The sequence below is a fragment of the Musca domestica genome, unplaced genomic scaffold (genome assembly GCF_030504385.1).
Source record: "Musca domestica strain aabys unplaced genomic scaffold, Musca_domestica.polishedcontigs.V.1.1 5, whole genome shotgun sequence".
Lineage (NCBI taxonomy): Eukaryota > Metazoa > Arthropoda > Insecta > Diptera > Muscidae > Musca > Musca domestica.
In genome coordinates, this window is record NW_026712346.1 from 11,839,595 (window position 1) to 11,862,528 (window position 22,934).

At 35.9% G+C, this 22,934-nt stretch overlaps 2 protein-coding genes across 3 annotated transcripts; one reads left to right on the top strand and one right to left on the bottom strand.

Annotated features, from left to right (window-relative positions):
• Positions 1-2,578: 2,578 nt before the first annotated feature.
• Positions 2,579-16,362, top strand: LOC101890978 (uncharacterized). Of its 2 annotated transcripts, none has more exons than XM_011292450.3 (5): positions 2,579-2,687; positions 11,490-11,986; positions 12,053-13,063; positions 13,123-13,574; positions 15,902-16,362. In XM_011292450.3, the coding sequence occupies exons 2-5, from the start codon at positions 11,644-11,646 to the stop codon at positions 16,184-16,186; spliced, it is 2,091 nt and encodes a 696-aa protein (XP_011290752.1). In that variant the 5' UTR covers positions 2,579-2,687; positions 11,490-11,643; the 3' UTR covers positions 16,187-16,362. The 2 variants fall into 2 exon arrangements, with proteins under 2 accessions (XP_011290752.1, XP_005175196.2); XM_005175139.4 differs by lacking the exon at positions 2,579-2,687 and adding an exon at positions 2,694-2,845.
• On the bottom strand, positions 16,334-17,621 carry LOC101890803 (hydroxymethylglutaryl-CoA lyase, mitochondrial). The gene is made up of 2 exons (XM_005175138.4): positions 17,386-17,621; positions 16,334-17,319 (listed from the first exon to the last, which is right to left on the bottom strand). Exons 1-2 carry the CDS (start codon positions 17,437-17,439, stop codon positions 16,414-16,416), a joined length of 960 nt encoding a protein of 319 aa, XP_005175195.1. The 5' UTR covers positions 17,440-17,621; the 3' UTR covers positions 16,334-16,413.
• Between the last annotated feature and the right edge of the window lie 5,313 nt (positions 17,622-22,934).

The following is a 22,934-nucleotide window of genomic DNA, read 5'->3' on the forward strand; positions in this document are numbered from 1 at the left end:
CCTGTTTCACTCTACGGGCTTTGGACTTCTTGTTCCGGAATTCCACGTACGACTGGCGTCCACACATATAGTTGATTATCCAACGTTTCAAACTTGGCCGGAGGGTAGTTCTCTGTACGTCCTCAAACAGTGTGGCATGATTGACCGTATCAAATGCCTTTGATAGGTCAAGGGCTACCAACACTGTTCTGTCACACGGCCTGTTCTGGTTTAGTCCTCTACTAATATGTGTGGAAATGGCGTGTAATGCTGTTGTGGTACTATGTTGTGGACGGAATCCGTGCTGGTGGTTGGCAACTGCATAGCTTCCTCTAATGCTGGGGAGGAGTAAAGCCTCAAGAGTCTTTGCTACTGGCGACAAGAGCGAAATCGGCCTGTACGATTCGCCTTTACTGGCATCCTTGCCTGGCTTCAGTAGCGGGACCACCCGGCCCATTTTCCAGGTTTCGGGCACTATGTGGGTGGCTAGCGACAAATTGAGAACTTTCGTTAAGTACTCGACTCCCGGCGTATCCAGCTGCTTCAACATTACCATTGAGATTCCGTCCGGGCCCAACGCTTTGGATGACTTAGCGTTACGGATGACATTTGCAACATCACCCATCGTAAATTGTGGTGGTTCCTCCTCGGCGGGAAGAGATCTGATACAACGTAGTACTCTTCGCTTCGCCCTATCACTCTCGGGGTGCTCGACAAATTGTCGGTTAAAATATTCCGCGCACCTCTTCGGATCAGTCACCGTTACGTCGTTAAAAGTGACTGAGGTCCTATCATCCTTTTTTCCAGGGTTCGAGAGCGACTTAACCGTTACCCACAGCTTACTCATATCGGTTCCAATGTTGCAGCACTTCAGATGGTCTAGCCACTTTTTCCTCTTATGCTCCTGTACCAACCGGTTGACTTCCACTGTCAAATCACTGATTCTAGGATCAGTAGGGTTGGTACGACGGAGATCATCACGCTCGTTTGCTAATCCCGCTGCCTCTGCTGGGAAGTTTGGTCTTATCTCGGGTATTCGACCAGCTGGTATATAGCGAGCGGCTGCAGCTCTGATGATGTTTCGGAAAATCCTTTCTGCTACCCGAACATCAGAAGGGTTGGGCAGTTCTCTGAAGCGGCGGTTGGTGAATTCTCTGAACTCTGGCCAGTGAGCTTTCCCATGGTTAAGGAAAGTGCGGCGTTCAGAGGTTATGAAATCGGGCGACCTGCTTATGGAGACGATTATTGGGAGATGGTCTGAGCCAAGAGAAATGACGGGTTGCCAAGTCACGTCATTTATCAGACCGGGTGACACTATGGTTAAGTCTGGCGAACTGTGACACTCTCCTCTTATTCGGGTGGGGGCATCCTCGTTAACCGTGCAGAATGTGGAGCAGTCAATCTGCTCTGCCAGCGCTGATCCCCTCTGGTCATTACCTAGGACGGAATGCCACAACTCATGGTGGGCATTAAAATCCCCTAGTACCAGGCGGTTATTGCCTACCAATAATGGGCTAATATCAGGCAAATAACGTGGTTCACAGCTATTAATCGGCGGGATATACACATTAAGCACCTCTACCTCGGCAGTTCCACACTTGACTGCTACCCCCATACATTCCATGTATGGGTCACTAGAGACTAGCTCAAGCGAGATAGGTCTGTACTGAACAGAATGGTGTAACAGGAACGCTAATCCCCCACCTCCACTTCTGGTGCGATCCTTCCTTAGTACGTTGTAACCATAACAACGTTGTAGGCTGCAATTTTCATTCAGCTTGGTTTCCTGCACCGCTGCGATCTTAATATTCCTCCGACTCATAAATTCCACTATCTCATCTATTTTGCCTCGAAGTCCGTTGCAATTGAATTGCAAGAATGATGCACAATCCGGAGTTGGAACAGCAACATGCGGCGTTAGGTGCTGCGGTGTTGGTTGCTGTTCTGGAGACTGCGGTGGAGTGCCATACTCCGACGACGTCTCTGACGAGGACGACGAAGAAGAGGACTCGCTGGGGACTACGTTACTGCAGCAAGTCGCAACATAATCCCTTTCGCTGTAGTCTCGCAAACGCCTTAATCCGGAACAGTTCTTGAAGTGCACCCACTCTCTGCATCCATTACATCGCACCGAGACAGATCTGTGGTGGATGACGTTCTGACAAACCGAGCAGAACCAAGGTCCGGGGTTTTCCTCAATCCCGGCACGGACCAATAAAATCCGGAGCAAGCATTCCGGGATATGCTGCTCCCAATGCAGAAAAATAAACAAACACAAACATGTACATACTGGGCTGGCAGCCGCTGGCCGAAACTGGAATCTTGTTGTTTCGGGTCAATCCGGTATCGTAGAACCCGCTGCCGTGGGATCTGTCGAATTTTTGACTGTAATGTGAACATTAAATCAATCAAAATCAAATGTTCAGTCAAATATGGAAAAACAATTTTGGTTCAAATATTTGCTCAGTCTGACCGTACCTTTATCCTGGGCTAATCTGAGTAAAAAGTACCGGAGCACAACTTATACGGTCTTGCGTTGAATGCGCTCTCATTTAGGTTCTCCATACATTTTCAATGTTGGCACGCCTGCTTTCGTCAAATTTTTGTATTGCGGGTCATTGTTTTTCAAAAACATTTAACGATTTGTGGCAGCTGTGAGTTTGGCTAATCTATTGTGAAGACATCTAAAAAATTGCAATATTCATTGAGTAAGCATCGATGTAGTAAAGATATATTTGCTAGTGACTGTGTCTGTGTTTAAATCGTGCCGTCTAATATAAAAGCAAAATCTAAATATGTCATTGGATAAGTTCGAAGCAACTGAAGCTTGGCGGACAAATTTTAAAAAATTTTTGTTGGTTGAACGGTAATTTATTTTAATGTTCCACGTACAATTGATTTCAATTTGTAGCGTTTTGTTTTTTTTTTTTGTCAGCAGTAGCAAACTATGCATGTTTATTTGTATTACTAATGTTTACGATGCAATCGAAATTTCAAACGAAGATATCCTTTACCCTGGATTGTTTGAATATGTTTATTTTTATCTATTTCATATAGTTCATATAAACCACATTATGAATACATTGTTTATATTCATTTTATTACCATATGAGATATGCTGCAACAACAGAGTATGGAGTCGTCTCTGTTATATGTTATTCTTTAAGAGAACGGCTTTCAGTCGGGGCTTGAAATATGTACTTCTGTATAATGTCCGTCCAACATCTCAGAAATTTAAGAAATTTTATAAGTTTTTTCTTTTCTCCCAAGAGAACTTTCTTAATTGGGTTTAGTTGTCCAAAACAGTCCAGTTGTTTTTGGGACGAGGGGTTTTTAAAACATTTATAGTAAGTGATATGGCTTTAGAACTCGGTTGAGATAGGACAATAGTTTACTCAATCTTAACAAGGTTTGGTTGCTAAAATAAACCACCACGACCAGTTTTTAAAACCAAGTACAATTGTGTTTATTTGGTATCCTAATGGGTTTAAAATTGCTGAAATAAAATATTGGACATATTGCCGCCAAATGGCTTGAGAATAATATTATTAAAGGCTTAGAACATAAGCCTTATACTTGAAAAAATCTTAATTACAGATTAATCGAAATTGAATCCTTAAGTACAAGCTTACATTTATAATTGTAGAATAAACTTGCGAATGTCATTTTAAGCTTATTTCTATGTTTAGATTAAACGTTTTTTGCAACTTTTTTCATTTTATCCTTTCCCGTTCATTGGTGGCTTTTCCATCGTTCACTGACTCATGTGGTGTTGTTATCTTGTCGCTTTCTTTTCCATCGTTTGAAAGCTTTTGAAAATACCTATCCAACAAGTTGTCCGATGGGGATATTTATAAGTGGTACGAAAGTTATAGTCAAATTATCGTTTTTTTGGGACCGGAATTATTTTAAAACCCCCGAAATGTCGAAAAAGGGTCCATTATGGTGTCAACAAAATTGATGCCAAATTACCCTTCCAAAATGCTACAATGTGTGCTAGTACCTTTTTCGGGTCCAGAGATATTCTCTTTTGGGTATGTTCAACCGGCTACGTGAACTAAAGTTTTTCTAAATTTAACAGTTGGCTATAAACTGTTAAATTTAGCCGGCTTTCGGCTGGTGTTTGAGATTTTTTTTTTCTGAGAATGTCCCACACCGGCTAACACGAACCAAAGTTTTCTAATTTTTCATCAAATTTGTTGACCCCCTTAATGGAGTCTTTTTCGACATTTTGGGGGTTTTATATAAAATCTGGGTCCAAAAAATCGATCATTTCACTATAACTTCATGTGACCACTTGTTGGATAGGTATTTTCAGAAGTTTCCAACGATACCTATATTGACTATATCGGGTAAGTGGATCCGGGTCTAGTGCGGGACTTGAACCCGAGTCAAAAATCTGGAGTCCCAGGTCCGTCCCCAAAGAAAAAAATACATAATCCCGCAACTTTGTATTTTACCAATAGAGTACAATTTCTAGCTGACAATCATAAAAATAAAAACAATTTTTTTAAAAAGAAATACAGACTTGAGGAGGATTTGGCGCCAAAAGTGTTTCTTAAGCATTGTTAAAACAAACAATGTTCATAATATTATTCTCAAGCTCTATTGTATCTTTGGTATGTTGGCATCAAAGTCCTACGAGGTTTTGTGTTTTTTATTTCAATTTATCAACATTTCTTTTGTTATTGTTACAAAAAAGACAAGTAAGCAAAGGCTACAGTCGAGCGGGGCCGACCGTTGAATACCCTACAACACTATAATAAATGATACAGTTTATATAGGCGAGATACTCGAAAGAATTCCACAAGATATTGTGACAAATAATAAAAGAAAACCATCAGGTTTCGTTCTCTAATTTTCGAATAATAGCAACTTAAACTAATTTGCTCATTTCCAATTTATTGGTAAATGGTCTTTCTAGATCTGGAACCAATATTTCCCAAAGACCTATAATATCTTAGAAGTGGCAAAAGATTAACATTTATTATTGGTTTTTGACGGAAACGCATCTACATGAGATACAGACATTTGATTATATTCTTCAGCGAAATCAGCGTTAACGAAATAGTCAGAAGTGCGTCTTTCCTGTATTTGTGAATTCTCCAAAAAGTCACTGGAATGGACATTTTCGTATTTTGTCTACAAAAGTTGGCAAACTCCTTCATACATTGAATATTTTTGGATGGCCATCCAATGGCTTTTGCAATGTCCGGTAACCCCCATTCAAATGTGCGTGAGGATCGGGCGATTACGACCTGCTGACAATTTTGCAGTTTTTTGGTCCATTTCAACCCCTAAATATATGGCGATCATCTCCAAAAAAAATAGGCTTCTATTCTGACCCTCATCTTATCCCCATGCAAAATTTCGTAAGGATCGGGCCAGGAATGCGATCTGTATATGATATCCTGATATCCTAACTACTTAGTTTTGTTAGCTGTAGAAATATTACCAAATGTTTGATTCAAAATGAAAATATGCCAAAAATACGACAAAATTGAAAGAATATGAGAAAATATTACAAAATCAATATTTTCATCTTTAGAGAGATATTTTTATGCGATTTTTTAGACGTTTTTTCTTTCCTGCCAAGAGGCCATTCTAGATTAATGAGAACTGTCGAAATCAGTTCAGCCGTTCTCGACATATAAGAGATCTTTCAAGCATATCTTCTTTGATAGACATATATATCGCACATATTTTGCTATTTATCCGTTTTGTTGGATGTTAACATCAATGTAAAGTTCAGAAGTAACCTTGTCATGACTTTGTGATTTCGCCGGGATTTAAAATATTCGCGGTTTAATGAAGAATTTTGAATTTTTTCAACAAAAAAGATATGGTCTATTTTACCCGCTAAATATTATCCGATGACCATCAAAATTGGTAGGCTTCTTCCCCGCCCTAAACTCTAGCTACATGCGAAATTCCGCGTCGATTGGTCTATAATTGCGACCTGTATAGCTACTGCAAAATCCGACATTTTTTCAGTATTTGGTCCATTTCAACCCCTAAATATTATGCGATCATCTTCAAAAGAAATAGGGTTCTATTCTGACCTTAACCCCACCTCCATTCTAAATTTCGTGAAGATCGGGCCATAATTGCGACCTGTAGAGTGATTACAAATTAACATGGACAGACGGACAGACGGACGGACGGACATACATAGCTAGATCGACTCAGCTCGGCGAGCTAGGAAGATCCATATATACTTTCCTATATGGGAAACCAATATTTCGAGGTGTTACATAAATTCTGGCCCAATCAAACTTATAATACCCCCAACACATAGTGTTGTAGGGTATAATTAACAAATGAAGATTTTGAAAAAAAAAAAAAAAAATAAATAACAAGCAAACTTGTCAAAATATTACAGAATAGGGCTTCTGATTGTTATTTAGATGCGTTTACAGTATGTTTTGATGTTCCTTCGTTGGATACAGCTAGTAGAAAATAATTTCATGTTTTCACTTGTGACGGGTTAAGGAAACCCTCATGTTTCTAATAATATTCTGATTAAACAATTTACAAGATATATTTACATAACATACATCGCTTTAATAATAGGATGTTCTCATTTAAATGTAATGTAATTTCCACGTTCATCTCTTTTAACCCATTCGTGGCGGAGAAATTTCTTTTCGATTTCTTAATCTAGCGATTCTCCCTCACAGATGTTGTCTTGAGGATATCCTTAATGAAATTGCATATATTTGGTACGTTACGTTACCGTCGCATTTATTGGGTTAATTATCCCTCTTGATTTTACACCAGTTACATAGTATTGGAAGTGGTTACATAGTACTGGAAGTGGTGGTGTGTTAAAGCAAAATGTTTGTTCATTCATTTCATCGTTGTGTTAAGCTAGGAAAATATGAGGTCTTATGAAATGGCGATATTTTCCGAATCTTGGTGAATATTTTCGTCCAATCATCAATATCAACGTATAATTTATGTCACATTTTGACAAGATTTGTTGACCTAGTCATCTCGTCATGAAAAATTTTGACACCTGACGGATAGACAGCCCGAGCAAGCTTTTGTGCACCATTGTGATTTGACTTTCTTTTAATTTCAAGTCACAATTATGTTTTTGATAGCAGTCACTTGTCGACGTCAATACTAATTTGGTATTCCGTAACGGCTTCGATCGTTAATTTTTTTTCAACTCTTCAACTAATTTATTAAATGGGTTTGAAGTTGTTATTTTAATTTTCGAATTTGGATTTTTATTTTATTTTGTAAAAAAACTTAAACAGAAAATATTACATCAACAAAAACATTACTTGTTATAACGAATTGATCGTAGTAGCTCCTAGAAAAAGTATATTTGTTTCTAGACTACATCCTAGTACATTAGTAATTATATTAAGTCCAAAATTCAAAATCGATAACGACTATAATATTTTGAAATTTAATTCATCTACACACCGCAATACATCGTCATTAAAAATAACCGTTCTTTCGAAATTGTATGATTTAATGTTAAAAAAATCCTTTTGGCCAGACGGTACACTGGTTAAAGAATTTGTATTTAAAGAAAGTAAAACTAATAACGTTACCTCCTCAGTCAAATATCAAAAAAAAAAAAAAAAAAAAAAACTAAATAAATGTATGTCTTTTCTTTATCAAAATGTTAAAGGCCTAAAGACTAAACTTAAAAATACATACTTAAATTCTTTCGAATGTGATTTTAAAATACTCGTTTTTACAGAAACATTAAATACTCGTTTTTACAATTTTAGGATACCGAAATTTTATCCGATCAATACCAACTTTTTAGAAATGATAGATTGAATAAAGTCGGTGGAGGAGTACTCATAGCAGTTCACAATTCCATTTTCTCTGAGCATGTTATGCTTATCGATAACCAAAATGTTTGTGTGTGTGAAATTAGCTTACGTTAACCAAATTCTTTATATAACGTGTTCCTACATTCCTCCGAATTATGATTCGAGCATTTATTTAAAACATTCTGAAAGAAATTTCACATATTTACTCGCCAAATTCCGAATTGCCTTGGCGATTAGGTAATGATACGGCACCTTACTTACCTGTCTCGGGAAAAGTATGGTCTAATGATATGGAAAAATTTTGGCAAAATATTTTTGACCAAGGTTTATGTCAAATAAATGATTTTTATAATTTTAAAGGTAAAATATTACACTTATTTTTTTCCTCTATCGTTAACAACTCTTAAGTAAATGTCCACCTTTTTTGGAACCTGAAGATAAATTTCACCCATCGCTTATCCTAAATCTTGATCTTAATATTCAAACAAACTGTGCAAAAATACAAACTAAACCTTACAAGTTAAATTTTTCTAAGACTAATATTGATCTCCTTCGTTCTTTATTTTCCAATTTGAGTTGGGCTAGTCAAGGTAACAGATCTGCAAATTTCAATGCGTTGGGTATGTCAGCTCCATTATTGAAGTTCTATCCCGATTCGGGCCCAATTTGGTTTACCCCACATATTATTCGTCTCATTCGTGAATTTCCTAGTAACATGAAAGTTAGTTGTAGGGAGTCAGGGGTCGACCTTTAAACAGCAAATTTGTTTGCATGATTCTTTCAAAATACATATTCTAAGCCTTCATCCAATTATTATGGTAATTACGCATATAATATTAGTAGATTAAATTATTTTCCCCAAATTATTCTCACTGAGAATGGGGTCTTATTTCGTACTCATTTTTGAAATTCTATTTTATAAATTAAACACACACACAAATCTGTAAACAAAAATTTTTTCAACTCGATTGCTTGATTTCTCTCCTTGAGCAAATTCTCGCTCTATTACGAGCGATTCAGCTCCCAGTCCAAATTTTTCAAACAGAAGCGACTTAGGAGTGCGCCCATATTAAACAAGAGAGTGAAGTGTAAACTCCCACTCTTCGAGTGATAAAAGAGTCACTCAAAAGAGTGATGAGTAAACTCCTGCTCTTTGAGTGAAAACGAGCATATCTGTGATCCGATTCCAAGCACGACTGACGTCCATACATATAATTGGTTATCCAACGTTTCAAACTAGTCTCGTTCTCGAACAAAATGGTATGATCGACACTATTTAAGGACATTGATAAGTCAAGAGTCGGTACTACTGTTCTAGTTCAGTCCTCTACTAAGATATGTGGATATGGTGTGTAGTGCATCAGTGTATATAACAAAATTGGCAGTCAAATGGGCTTACTTTTTGACCTGTTCATAGGTCATAGATGGGTAGAATGGTACAATGAATATATGGCAGACAGTGGCTACCAACTAATTCTTTTTTTTTTTCTATGGAGTACCAAGATAACAATATTATTATGCTATTTATATAATAAGCTTAAGAACACAATCCATATACTTTAAAAATCATATAATTGAGAATAATCGAAATTGAACTCTTATTTGAAAGCATGTGCTTGTTATTGTATAATAAGCTTAATAAAGTAATATTAGTAACTAGTAATATTAAAATATAACAAACTTGATTTTGTCCATGGTCTTCCGGCTGAGGTTCTTGATGGCTTTTTTCCCTAACTTAAGCATCTGCATCTTCTTCACAAATACTAAAACTCATCAGATTGGGAAATTTCGGTTGAATTTCTGCATGTTTTATTTTGAATTTAAATTATATATTCCACATATCCCTTGATATATTTATCATTACCTCAAGGACAGTTCGCTATTTACTTGTATATAATGTCCGTGGAAGAGAACATATACCTTAATATGTGAAAGGGTTTATCGGATGTTCATTTAATGAAGCCAATTTCCTTGAGGATGATTTTCACCTTTTCTCACTCAACAAGAAACCCTCAAATTTTTGTTCCTAGGATCTTTAGAAATGATTATGCACGATCGTTTGTGGTATGGGTCGCACGATGTTGGAACACATTACCCCAGGAATTAAGAGTTTTTTCACATTCTAACAATGTTTTTCGATTAAAACTGCTACAACATCTTGCATCCTAATTTGTTATATCTCATCGCTTTATAACTTGATTTGTTGCTATCTAATCTAGAAGTTATTGTTAACATGGATATTAATCACCTTGTATTAAAATTTTTATGGCTGGGGAGCCAATAATAAGTACTTTTTATAGTAGTATTACGTTATTATTGTATATATCATAAAATTATGAATTTATTTACTTTTATTTTTGAATTGTTTTAACTCAGGTTTAAGGAAGCTATGTAATAGTTGTATACGGTCTGTTAGGCCTTTTTATTACAAATGGATTAATAAATAAATAAATAAATAAATAAATAAACTAGAACAATTTCTAGCTTACAATTTTCACAAAAATCCAAATTTGTCCACAAAGGGCAACTTTGAGAAATATTTGTGCTTCAGGTTAACTTTGGGAGCAGTTAAAAAAAACACGAACACGAAACTGAATTGCAGTTTTTTTGCAGAAAACACGTTTTCAATAAAGAAATCAAAAAATTTTGTTCGCATACACGTATATGTCGTCATACAGGAAAAGGCCCATAACCTGACCTCATTGCATTACCCGCCTTTGCTCTGTTTCAAAACCTCCAAGAACCTACTAGTTTTGTAATTTTGTTTTTCTATACCATAAGGAAAAAAAAATGTTGTGGTAGTAACATTATTGCATGACCCTATCGAATCCTCTGATATGAATACATACATTTGCTCTGTTCCGGAACTGAAAAATCTGTCCCATAGTAAAAACTTTTATATACTTGCGGTTCTGGAACAGAGCAATCATTGATGAATTATGCATATCGCTCATTTGCCCAAAGAGTGTCACATCTCCAAAAATCAGTTTAGAGAAACCGCATTTTAAGTTATCTATTTATATTTGATTTTCCGAATTAAAAATAATATTGCACAAAAATATACTTTGACAATTACTTGCAATAATGGAATCAGTTGTAGGACTCTCTACTAAAAAAATCGGTAACTTTCAAACGCAAACTGTTGGTGTAAAAAGTGAATGAAAGTTGGCAGGACTTTGCGGCTATTTCCATTTCGTCGCTAAATTACTGACAATTGTTTGTAGCCTCGTTAGGTAGTTTGAAAATCGCACTGCAGATATAAATGCTAAACTTCGATACATGATCAAGTATGATTTGGATAAAGTGTTGATTTAAGTGATTTGTCTGAGGATCTAATTGCTAAATTGCTATTAAATTTAAATTATTATTATTATTTTTTGTATATATTTTACCATTCGTTGATAATTTTTGTTATTTATTTAGTTTTTTTTTTAGAATAATTTGGTTATAGACTGTTTTTTTACTGTTGTATGTTAATATAAGATTTTGGCCATGTTGGCTTATTTATATTGAATTGTATGAAATAAATGAAATGAAACTCCAAATAAAAAAGCTGTAACTCCTTGAGTTCTACAGATATAAAAATGAAAAAAGTAAGATTTGTAGAAAAAAAGAAATAGCAAACGAATTATAGCGAGTTATGCAAATCTTTGAGTAACTGAACGATATGCACTCCAAAACATGTAAAACAATAACTTTTATTGCCTACAGAAAGCCAGCTACGAAGAAAGTTATCACTACGGTTGAAAGTCCACGCTACAGCTTGGATGTTAGCAAAGATTTGCAGGATCTGATAAGAGATAGGAAAAGACAGAAGAATCTGGGAAAAATTGAATGTGCTTCTGAAGAAACAGCACGAGAAAAGATGAGTAAATATGTTAACAGGAAGACGTCAGGACCAAACGTGGAAAACGTGTCCAATGAAAGCTTTGAAGCTTTAGAGAAGATGTGTGAAAAAACTGCTTCGGATCCAAATAGCACATTATTCCGTTACTTACAGCAAAATGAGGAATTGAAACAAGTTAATTGCGATTCGCATTGGAATAAAGCTGACGAAAGTTTTGAAATTCTGGAGAAAATGTGCGATAAAACAGCTTCCGATCCTAATAGCACACTCTTTGAATACCTACACAGTGACCATAAGGAACAAGTATTGGCGGCGGCGAAGAAACGTAGCACAGAAGCCATTGTTGAAGAGAAGAATATCGGTAATTTTTACAACGGATTTAAATAGCTAATATTTCAAACGATATTTAATATTTCTATTTTTTAAGATAGTGGTAATGAACATCAATTATTGGCAAAATTTGGTGACTGCACACTGCTCGATGATGTGGAGGCTCCATCACGGCTATGGGAAAATACTATTGCCGTTGATGCTGGCTTTCGCACTTCACCGGTTAAAATGGTGGGTTTAATGAGGCCTTCAACTATAATCGAGGAACCCATCGATGAGTCCAGAAATTCGGACACATCATCGCAAGCCAGTTTCGAAACAGCCTCGATAAAGGGATTGATATCGAGCGATATTTCTAGTTCATATGATACAGCACACGAATCGACTAGTGCTAGCTCTCGTGCTGAGGTATCGAACGAATGCCGAGAAATAAACGTCGACGAAATGTTAACACATGCCATAAATAAGACCAGAATTGCTACATTAAATTTTGGTGTATCGCATGGTGTACCATCTGAAACACAAGCATTGAAAGCCGTAGATTGTAGTGATTGGAGCAAGTCCGATGAAAACCCAGCCACCGTAGAAACAATTGATTTGGAAACCACTCTGAGTCCTCAGCAACAAGAACACGTAAATTCGGTCATAATAATTGATGAGGATAAATGTGACATCAACGAAGATGCAGCATTCGATAAAGATGAACGTGATATCAATGAAATTCTCGATTCGGATGAGGAAGACACTTCGGTAATAGATATAATTTCAGACGAAGAAGAGGAAAACTTGTTATCTAAGCCACATACAAATATAAAATTCGAGCACAATACTACCAATGAAAGTTTAAAAAAATTATATCAGGAAGATAAGGAAAACTATTCATTTGAGTCATCTTCGGAAAGATCAATCAAATTCAACGATACAATGGAGGAAGTAGAGTACTTGCTTCAGAAAGGTATGGAATATATGGCTGCTAAAGAATATGTACCGAAGTCGAGTACGGAAAGTAAGAAGCCATTAGCGTCAATGGATTTGCCAAAAACCCAGCCAAACTCACCATCAGTTGAAGAGTCAAAACGGATCTTTACAACCCAATCCGAGACAAAAGGTACCAACAATTTAATTATCATTATTATTATTTATTTTATATATGTTTCTTCTTAACAGCAAAAGTACCGAAATCGTCCACATTTATAAAATCATCGAATAAAAATATACAGCAATCATCTTCCAGTCGGTTCGCCCTTGACATGCGACCCTTTCCGAAATTGGAAATATTCGGTAAAAATCAACAGTCAGTAGCTAACCATCCTCGCCAGAAGGAACTTAGTAATAAACAACATTTTTCCCACATCGTAAGTCCAGTGGGGGCATACATGAAAAAAACAGCCTCCACTCCCCTCATGTCAACTGGCAAAATGAAAAGCACAAATGCAAATGTACTTAATTCATCGGCATTTCGAGAGCTGGAATATGAATCTCGATTGTGTCAGGCTAAAATTGGCACGAACACATCACTGGCAAACTCAACGAATGGTGGACTGTCACCTTTACCTGGTTCGTTGAATTCAAAATCAACATTGCCTAAAAAAGCGTATATTTCATCGCAACTTAAACATGTAAGTGGTGTAACATTTTTGTTTATATGTATTGTTGAATTTTTATTGGTTATGAAGTTACATAATTTCCTTTTAGATGTTCATCAGGCCTTAACTTTTTAAACATAAGGGTTATCTCTAATGTCATGTAGAGTTGCGATCTAATAAATGAAAAACAAGTAAAATAGCTGTAAGTTCGGCCGGGCTGAACTTTGAATACCCTCCACCATTTGGTACAAATTTAACAATTTTCAAAAAAATGAAATCCGTTAAAAATTCTGTTAATATCTTGAAAATTCCTAATGTAGCCGTATATTAGAGTCTATACGACTACGTGGACCTGCCTAGGCAATTTTGTCACAAGCTATTACAATATTCAAATGCGAAACTTGAAAGAAAAAATCTGTTTATAATGTAGCTAAAATCATCAAAATACCGAATATAGTGAGATACCGTGGTGGTTATAAAACGTGGATCTGCACAGACAATTTTCTGTCATAGGCTGTAATATCCATTATGAACTTCAAATGCGAAATTTGAAACAATTTCGGTAAATCATGAAAATACCGAATATCGGGGTACCGTTATATGGGGGCTATACGAAGGCGTGGACCTGCACAGCCAAATTTCTTTCATAGGCTGAAGCATCCATTACGAACTTCAAATACAGAATTTTAAACACTTCTGGTAAATAATGTCGCTAAATCATGAAAATACCGAATATCAGGAGGTACCGTTATATAGGGGCTATACGAAGACGTGGACCTGCACAGACAATTTTAAGTCGTAGGCTATAGTATTCATTACGAACTTCAAATACCAAATTTGAAATAGTTCCGGTAAATAATGTAGCTAAAATCTTCAAAATACCGAATATCGGGGGTACCGTTACATGGGGGCTATATGAAGACGTGGACCTACATGGCCCATTTTCTGTTTTATGCTGAAGTATCTATAACAAACTTCAAATACCAAATTTAAAACAATTCCCTTAAAAAATGTCGCTAAAATCATCAAAATACCGAATATCGGGACGTAATGTTATGTGGGGGCTATACGAAGACGTGGACCTACATGGCCCATTTTCTGTCTTAAGCCGTACCATCTATTACGAACTTTAAATTAATTTTGAAACAATTCCGGTAAAAAATGTCGCTAGAATCTTCAAAATACCGCATATCGGGAGGTACCGTTATATGTGGGCTATACGAAAACGTGGACCTACATGGCCCATTTTCAATACCAAAAGTCCTGCAGATATAGTACACATTTGAGTAAAATTGTATCAACCTACTTCATTTCGTTCGGAAGCTAGAGTGATTTCCACAGACGGACGGACATTGATAAATCGACATAGAATTTTATGCTGATCAAGAATATATATACTTTCTGGGGTCTAAAATGTATATTTCGAGGTGTTACAAACGGAATGAAAGCCTTCTGTTTTCAAACGATAACCCAATAATTTGTACAAATTTTTGAAAAATGTTTTTCTATAACCCAAAAGCCCCAGTAAATGAGAACAAATGAAAGGAGCAATTTTGAAATCTTGACTAATGAAAAGATAGGCGAAGGAATGCTCTCACCATTAATCTTCGACAAGATTCGGATCAGCAGATGTCGTCATGTCGTTTCAGGGATATGAGTGAAAATATTGAAGGATATTTGATATTAAAACATATTCCAGAATTAAATATAAGTGTAAATAACGTGATGACATCAAAAAATACGGGAATAATCAAGTTCTTGAAAAATAATGAAATGGGTTTTCGAAGTCGTCGACCAGGCCGACTGAGTCAATTACCATGTTGACTATGCCAAATCGTGCCACCTGAATAAAAAGACAAAACTAGCTTTACGTTGTCTATACATTCATTAGTCTATGAACAATTTTTCTCAGTCACAACTATCCAGCACTATCAGCTGATTGAAAATCAGCTTTGAGGCGGATGCGAATAAAATAAATCGATTGGCCGATAAGGTGCAAGCATGACTCGTGGCAATATCTAGCTACATCAGACTTATGTCAGGAACAAACATGGAAAATATTGACCCATTACTTCTCACACACCCCATCCCCCTTAAAGATCAAAATTTAGAATCCTAACAACTCTCATAAAATATGAAAACAATTTCCAATTTTCTTCAAACTTTGCATATTTCAATTAGAAAACGATAGATCTCGCATGAAGATGTGTCGGTTGTCTTCAAAAATATTTCTACTCGTATTAGGTATAGTGTCAATGTGTGATATGCAGATCCATGGTACATTTCTCAAAACGAGATGTGTACATAAGTAAACTTTTCATGTTGTTTATTCAGACTTTTTAAACACGATGTATTTTCAGATTGTTGATGAACGCACTCCTGTCACCATACCTGGCGGAAAAAAGATTCAAAAGTACCTAGAAAATGCAATGATGCCAGCTGTTCTAAGACACGATGGAAAAATCAAGATGCCAGGGGGCATAAGTAGTAAAACAACAATGCCACCACCCCCAATGCTCACGGTATCGGCTGTTTCCGAAGCTAGAATATCAACATCACAACCCAATAACGCCAGTTTAGCTGACCTTTCAGTAATGTCTGGCGACGTTTCAATGTACACAATTATGGACGCACAGAAGTTTTAAGAGTTCGTCTATATTTAAACCGATATAATAATCGGTTGTAAGAGTTTAGTTTGCATTGTATAATACAGTAAATGCTTATGTATTATTTTGCTTATTCTTATGTATTATTTTTATAAATGGTTCTCGGAGAAATAAAAGAAATTCATATCTGTTTTGTCTTATTATTAATGAATAAATGCATCGTTTACAGTTTAATCACACATTTGGCTTGAAGTTTGTGGACGTTTTCACTCGCGGGAACCCTTCCAAGCTCTATTGACTTTGGATTCTGACACTCGACCCAGTTTTTGACAAATAAAGCGGCCAACATAAATTAGTTTCTCTAAGTCAATTCCAGTAGTTACGCCCATTCCGTGCAGCATATAGACCACGTCCTCAGTTGCAGCATTGCCGGAGGCACCACGAGCATAAGGACAACCGCCCAAACCTGACACCGAGGAATCTACCACAGATATACCATAATCTAAGGATGTCAATATATTTGCAAGTGCTTGGCCATATGTGTCGTGGCAATGCACAGCCAATTTTTCAGGAGGTACAGCTCGGACGACTTCATCAAGCATTTTGCGCATAGTTCCAGGAGTACCAACACCAATTGTGTCTCCCAATGAGATTTCATAGCAACCCATATCATAAAGGGCGCCAGCAACCTTTACAACATCACTCGGTTTAATTGGACCCTGGTATGGACAACCAACTACCGTTGAAACATAACCGCGCACTTTGATGTTATGCTTTTTTGCAGCTTCCAATACTGGTCGAAAGCGTTCGATACTCTCGGCAGCAGTGCAATTAACATTTTTTTGTGAGAAAGCGTCAGAGGCAGCTCCAAAAACAGCAACTTCCTGTGCTCCAGCCTTAAGGGCGCCTTCAAAGCCCTTCAAGTTGGGAGTAAGTACCGGATAAGAAATTCCTTCCACTTTACGTATCCCCTGCAATACTTCAGCGTTGTCACCCATTTGTGGCACCCACTTCGGACTAACAAAACTTGTTGCCTCGATCGTTTTTAATCCAGTTTCAGAAAGTTGATCGATAAGAGATATTTTGACCTCGGAGGGCAATATTTTAGGTTCGTTTTGCAAACCATCTCGGGGTCCCACTTCAACTATACGAACTTCTGGCACAAATGTTTTCTTGAATGAATATTGAACATGTTATATATTTTTAATTTATATTTGCTGAAAAATTATGAAATTTACCGTAGCAAAAGACCGTGCCAAGGCCTTTTTTAAAATTTGACTGGATCTGATCATCTCCTCACTTTGCACTTGTTATTTGCCTACTGTTGCACAACACCGGCTGTTGTTGTTTTGTTTTGCAGTACACAATGACAGTGTTGTGAACAACTCGGAATAGCAGTCAAAGAGTGGTACATTTCTAACAACCAATAAATAACGAAGTGACTCTTAAATTGCATTTACTGCGATTTATTTATTCTATGTGTACTACTAAAATAAATTTCAAGAAATGTTTTATTGTTTTGAATACTACAATGAAAGGTTTAAAAAACATGCAAAAGAATGGTAAGATTTTTTCAGAATTTTCCATCACTGTTTAGAGTATGCGATTGTACGAAAAACTTTAGGTGTGTGGCAACTATGCCAAACACATGTTGCCACAAATATTTAAAATGCCCCGCACACGATCAAAAAGCATGATATGGTAACCCTGGGAAAATACCTCTGTTGTTACGATATCATAACAACATAGTTACCAATGTTAACTGATTTAAACCGCTAACGCAATATGCAAATTTTTAGAAAGGCCCATCGAATGAAATTTTGAAACCAAAATTTTGGATTTTTCAAAATTTTATTTGTATTCCGTTTCTGTAATTGTGGTTTTTATATTAACATGTCCTTGCCATGAGCTGTTAATCTATGTATTGTAGACACAAACCCTTTGGTTAAAATGCATTTTGTCCAGTCTTTACCATTTTAGGTCTTTGATTAGTGGTGTTAGTGAAAATTTGTATGTATGCGTCACACATTCGATGCATGGTAGAATTAAGGAGGTAAAGTCATACAATCATATGTTTACAGTTTTTTTTTTTTTAATATCCATTAGACAACATCTCATTGTCAAAATTTGTATTTATAAATCCATTGTACAAATCAGAGATGGAAACCTGTTATTATGTAGTGAAATGTGACAAGCATGATCCAAGTATAAGTTCTTGAAAAATAATGAAATGGGTTTTCGAAGTCGTCGACTAGGCCGACTGAGTCAATTAGCATGTTGACTATGCCAAATCGTGCCACCTGAATAAAAAGGCAAAACTAACTTTACGTTGTCTATACATTCATTAGTCGAACAATTTTTCTCAATAACATCTATCCAGCACTATCAGCTGATTGAAAATCAGCTTTGAGGCCGATGCGAATAAAATAAATCGATTAGCCGATAAGGTGCAAGCATGACTCGTGGCAATATCTATCTACATCAGACTTATGTCAGGAACATTGTACAAAAAGTCAGTTTGTCAGTTCATTGTCCCAGCTACTGCGTCGATGCGTCTATCTGTATTTTTCTACCATGTGTTATATATACAAAAAATTGACAGCAAACGTATTCGCCACAAAATTCTTCTGTCAAGGCGAAAATATTTATTTTCGCCTCAAGCCAAGGCAGATGTACTGGGCGAGTTAGATGTACTAGGTAATCGCATCAGCCCAGCTGACGGCACCATTAAATGTCAAAACAAATTGTTGTAATGAAGAATTCGCCCTAAATGAATGCAACAACAAATTTGTTTATGTTGTCTTCCCTAAAAGTACCTTTTTATATTTCAAATAATTTAAGAGCAAGTTAAGAGTGAAACCAGTAAAAAAATTAAAAGAAAATGAAGGAAGGAAGTTAGAATGGAGTGCAGCTTTAAAAATTAAGTTAGCCTCAACATCTAAGATTCCCAAAGCACATCACGGGAAGTAGTGCAAGAATTCGACTCTTGTCATTTGCAGTTCCGGAAAACTTTCCGTTTAAACCAGTAAAATATAGTCATTATAAGTTTCTTGGTTTAAAAAATATCGCAATACTACAATTAATACTTATTTTACTCTTATTTGTTTTACAATAAAAACTTTTATTGCGACGTTCGCTTACGACGAGAGGCACACAAAATAAAATGTAAACAAACACCTCGTTTCTGATTGGTTGATACAAATTTGCCGCAACCTTTAAATGTCATGGCGAATCTATGTTTTTTGCCTTAGATGCCAATTTTGACATTTGAGGGGACCACAAAAGTTGCTTTGTTGTAGCAATTCGCCGATGCGGTTAACTGTTAGATCTATCTTGCCTCAAGCATTAATTTTGACATTTCATCTAGTAATGGTGACAAGGTAAAGGGCCATGGTGACAAGGTAAGTTACAGAAAATGCAGAGATGGGTAGGCTTATTTGAAATGACTTTACCTTCTTCATTTTACCATGATACGATATATGAAGCAAAATTTAAATTTTTTGATTTTTCTCCTGCATGGCGTTCGATTTTGACGTGTGCGAATTACTTGTGACTTACTATTGACTTTGTCACCGGTACGACTGACCAAGTATAGACAAGCAATGTTTTTATTACTATTACTATTATTATTTATTATTATTACTATTATTATTTTTTACTCTCCACCATTCTATGGAGGATATATTAGCTTTCTCATTCCATTTGTAACTCCTTGAAATATTTATAATAGACCCTAGAAAATATATATATTCTGGATCAGCGTAAAATTCTAAGACGATCTAGCGATGTCCGTCTGTATGCCTGTTTTAATCACGCTATCTTTCGAACGAATTGAGATAGAAGGCTAAAATTTTGTATACATGCATAGTTTACCAGTAGGTAGGTTAAGTTCGTAAATGGGCCATGTCGGTCTACGTTTTCGTATAGCCCCATATAACGGTACCTCCCGATATTCGGTATTTTGATGATTATTCACAGGAATCGCTTTAAATTTCGTATTGGGAGATCTTAATGGTTACTACAACCTATGGAAACAAATTTTGTCCACGTCTTCGTATAGCCCCCATATAACGGTACCTCCCAATATTAAATTTTTCTATGATTTGTGCGAAATTATTTACCGGAATTATTTCAAATTTCGTATTTGAAGTTCGTAATGGGTGCTACAGCCTATGACAAATTTTGTGTGCAGGTCCACGTCTCCATATGACGGTACCTCCCAATAACTAACATTTTTATGATTTGTGCGACATTATTCGCTGGAATTGTAACAAATTTCGTATTTAAAGTTGGTAATGGGTACAACAGTCTATGACAAAAAATCGTATATACTCTGGTGGCCAAAACTAAAGCAACTGAAATCGCAAAGACAATAAATACCCGGTTACTTTTACAAAAATAAACAAGTCGTATTTATTTTTCCAGTTTTAAATGAGGTACTTTATTTACTTTTAAAAAACTAAAAATGAAAATACAAAAATAATTTTGAATGAAAAATAATATACGGAAAACGAAAATGACCCAATTTTTTGCTTGGTCAAAACTAAAGCAAATTTTTGATTTTTTATTTTAAAATAATTAAATTTTGGCTAGTCGATAGCATAACCATTATTTTAGATAGCAGCTGCACACCTACGAAGCATTGAATCTATAACACGCTCAATTTGATCCTTGGGTATGCTTTCCCAGGCACCCTGAATTCTTTGGAAAATGTTGTTTTTTTGTTTCCGAATCTCTTGAATCTCTTCCTGTCTACGATACTACAAAGGTTTTCTATGGGGTTTAGGTCAGGTGATTGTGCAGGCCATGACTAAACATCGATTCTTGACTCCCGCAGCCAATCTTTGACAAGTTTTAATGCATGTTTTGGATCATTGTCATGTTGAAGAACCCAAATAAGCCGAATATTTTCCTCAGCGAAAGGGAACAACATGAGGTCCAACACATCTTTGCAAACAAACCGATCCATAATTTCCTCTATTTCATGGATAGGCCCAAGTCCATACAAAGAAAAACAGCGCCACACCATTTTTGACCCTCCCTCGTGATTTACTGTACCTTTGCAACACTACGGCTTTAGTCTTTCATTTTTTGGTCTTCTCACCGTAAAAGTTTTCATGTCTGAGCCTTTAATATTAAAGCTAGACTCATCCCATAATAAAATGTTTTTCCATTGAGCTGGATTCCAATTAATATTATCGTTTTCGAAAGGCTTTCCGATTTTTTCTGATATAAATGGCTTTGTTGATGGCTTACGGGCATGCAGACCAGCTGCCACTACTCGTCTACGTACTGATCTCGAGCTTATATCCAATGATAGCTCTCTCACCAACTCAGTTGGACTCTTAAATGGTTGTTTTTTTATTTCTCTCACAATTTGTTGATCAGTACGGGCTGAAGTTTTTCATGACCTTTATCCGATATAGACTGTTACTACTGTTCCAGTTGCATAAAACCGACTTAGTATACGAGAAATCGAAGATATATTTATGAAATATTTCTCGGAAATTATTTTCTGTGATATCTTGTTTTCATAAACACTGATAATTTGCTGTTTTATTCATGTACTGTATTTCCTTCTAGCCATTTTTAAACTTTTTTGGGCAGTACTTAAAAAAAAACGAAAACAAACACGTGCTATTGTAAGAAAACTTCTCAAAAATAGTTTATGACAAGCGAAATTGTTGAAGGAAACAAAAAGCAATAGATATAACAGTAAAAACAACTGACATTGCAACGATTATATGAATGTACAACAGAGTTGCTTTTGTTTTGTCCAAGCCAAAATCGGGTTAATTGACCTTACCATACATTATTTTTTATATAAAAATTAATTTTGGTTTTTTGTTTTAAGTTTTTATAAGGCGAATAAAGTGCCTAATTTAAAACTAGAAAAACTTTTTCATTTTCTTAATTTTTAAAAAAGTTACATGGCATTCATTCTCCTTGTAATTTCAGTTGCTTTAGTTTTGGCCACCAATGTAGGTGCACGTTTTCGTATATCCTCCATTTAACGGTACATCCCGATATTCACAATTTTGATCATTATAGCGACATTATTCACCGGAATTGTTTCAAATTTGGTATTTGAAGTTCGTAATGGGTACTACAGCCTATGACAAAAAATTTTGTAAGCAAGTTCACGTCTTCGTATAGTCTCCATATAACAGTTTTAGTTTCCGGTAGTTTTTGGAAAATTTTCAAGTTCCTTCCAAACGGTGGAGAATATTAAAAGTTCCGGCCGGCCGAACTTATCTGCTTTTTTACTTGTTGCTTTTTAATCCGCATTCGAGGAACTGACAGAGTAAGCTGCATAAATAGTTTAGTTGTATTGTGAAGTCACTTCGAGAAAAGACTTGTAAATTTTATTCAACTTTATATTCAGCAAAGGCAATCTCAACGTATTTTATAAAACTAAAATGGTTAAGTGTGTGCTTTTTCGGAATTGCCAATATAGTTTTTTCTTTATGACAAAATAAGAATCAAGACTTTGTTTTCAGCATGGTAGAACTAAGAAGGTAAAATCGTAAAATCGTCATATGTTTACAATTTTTTCAAATATATACATTTGACATACATACATCAAATATATACATCTCATTGTCAAAATCTATATTCATAAATCCATTGTATACACACAAAATCAGAGATGGGGACTGTTTTTTATGCATAGAAATTTGACAAATAATTACAGAAAATACAGAGCTGGGAATGCTAATTTGAAATGAACTATGAAATTATTTCATTGTACAATGGCTTTCAGCTAAATCCGGCATTTTTCCTTTTT

Bases quoted from the DNA above. Each gene is read 5' to 3' on its own strand.
- LOC101890978 (XM_005175139.4), top strand. From the start codon at position 2,775: ATGTCATTGGATAAGTTCGAAGCAACTGAAGCTTGGCGGACAAATTTT. The intron at 11,987-12,052 runs GTAATTTTTACA...CTATTTTTTAAG, and splicing joins TGTTGAAGAGAAGAATATCG to ATAGTGGTAATGAACATCAA. The intron at 13,575-15,901 runs GTAAGTGGTGTA...ATGTATTTTCAG, and splicing joins TTTCATCGCAACTTAAACAT to ATTGTTGATGAACGCACTCC.
- LOC101890803 (XM_005175138.4), bottom strand. From the start codon at position 17,439: ATGATCAGATCCAGTCAAATTTTAAAAAAGGCCTTGGCACGGTCTTTT. The intron at 17,320-17,385 runs GTAAATTTCATA...TATTCATTCAAG, and splicing joins TGGCACGGTCTTTTGCTACG to AAAACATTTGTGCCAGAAGT.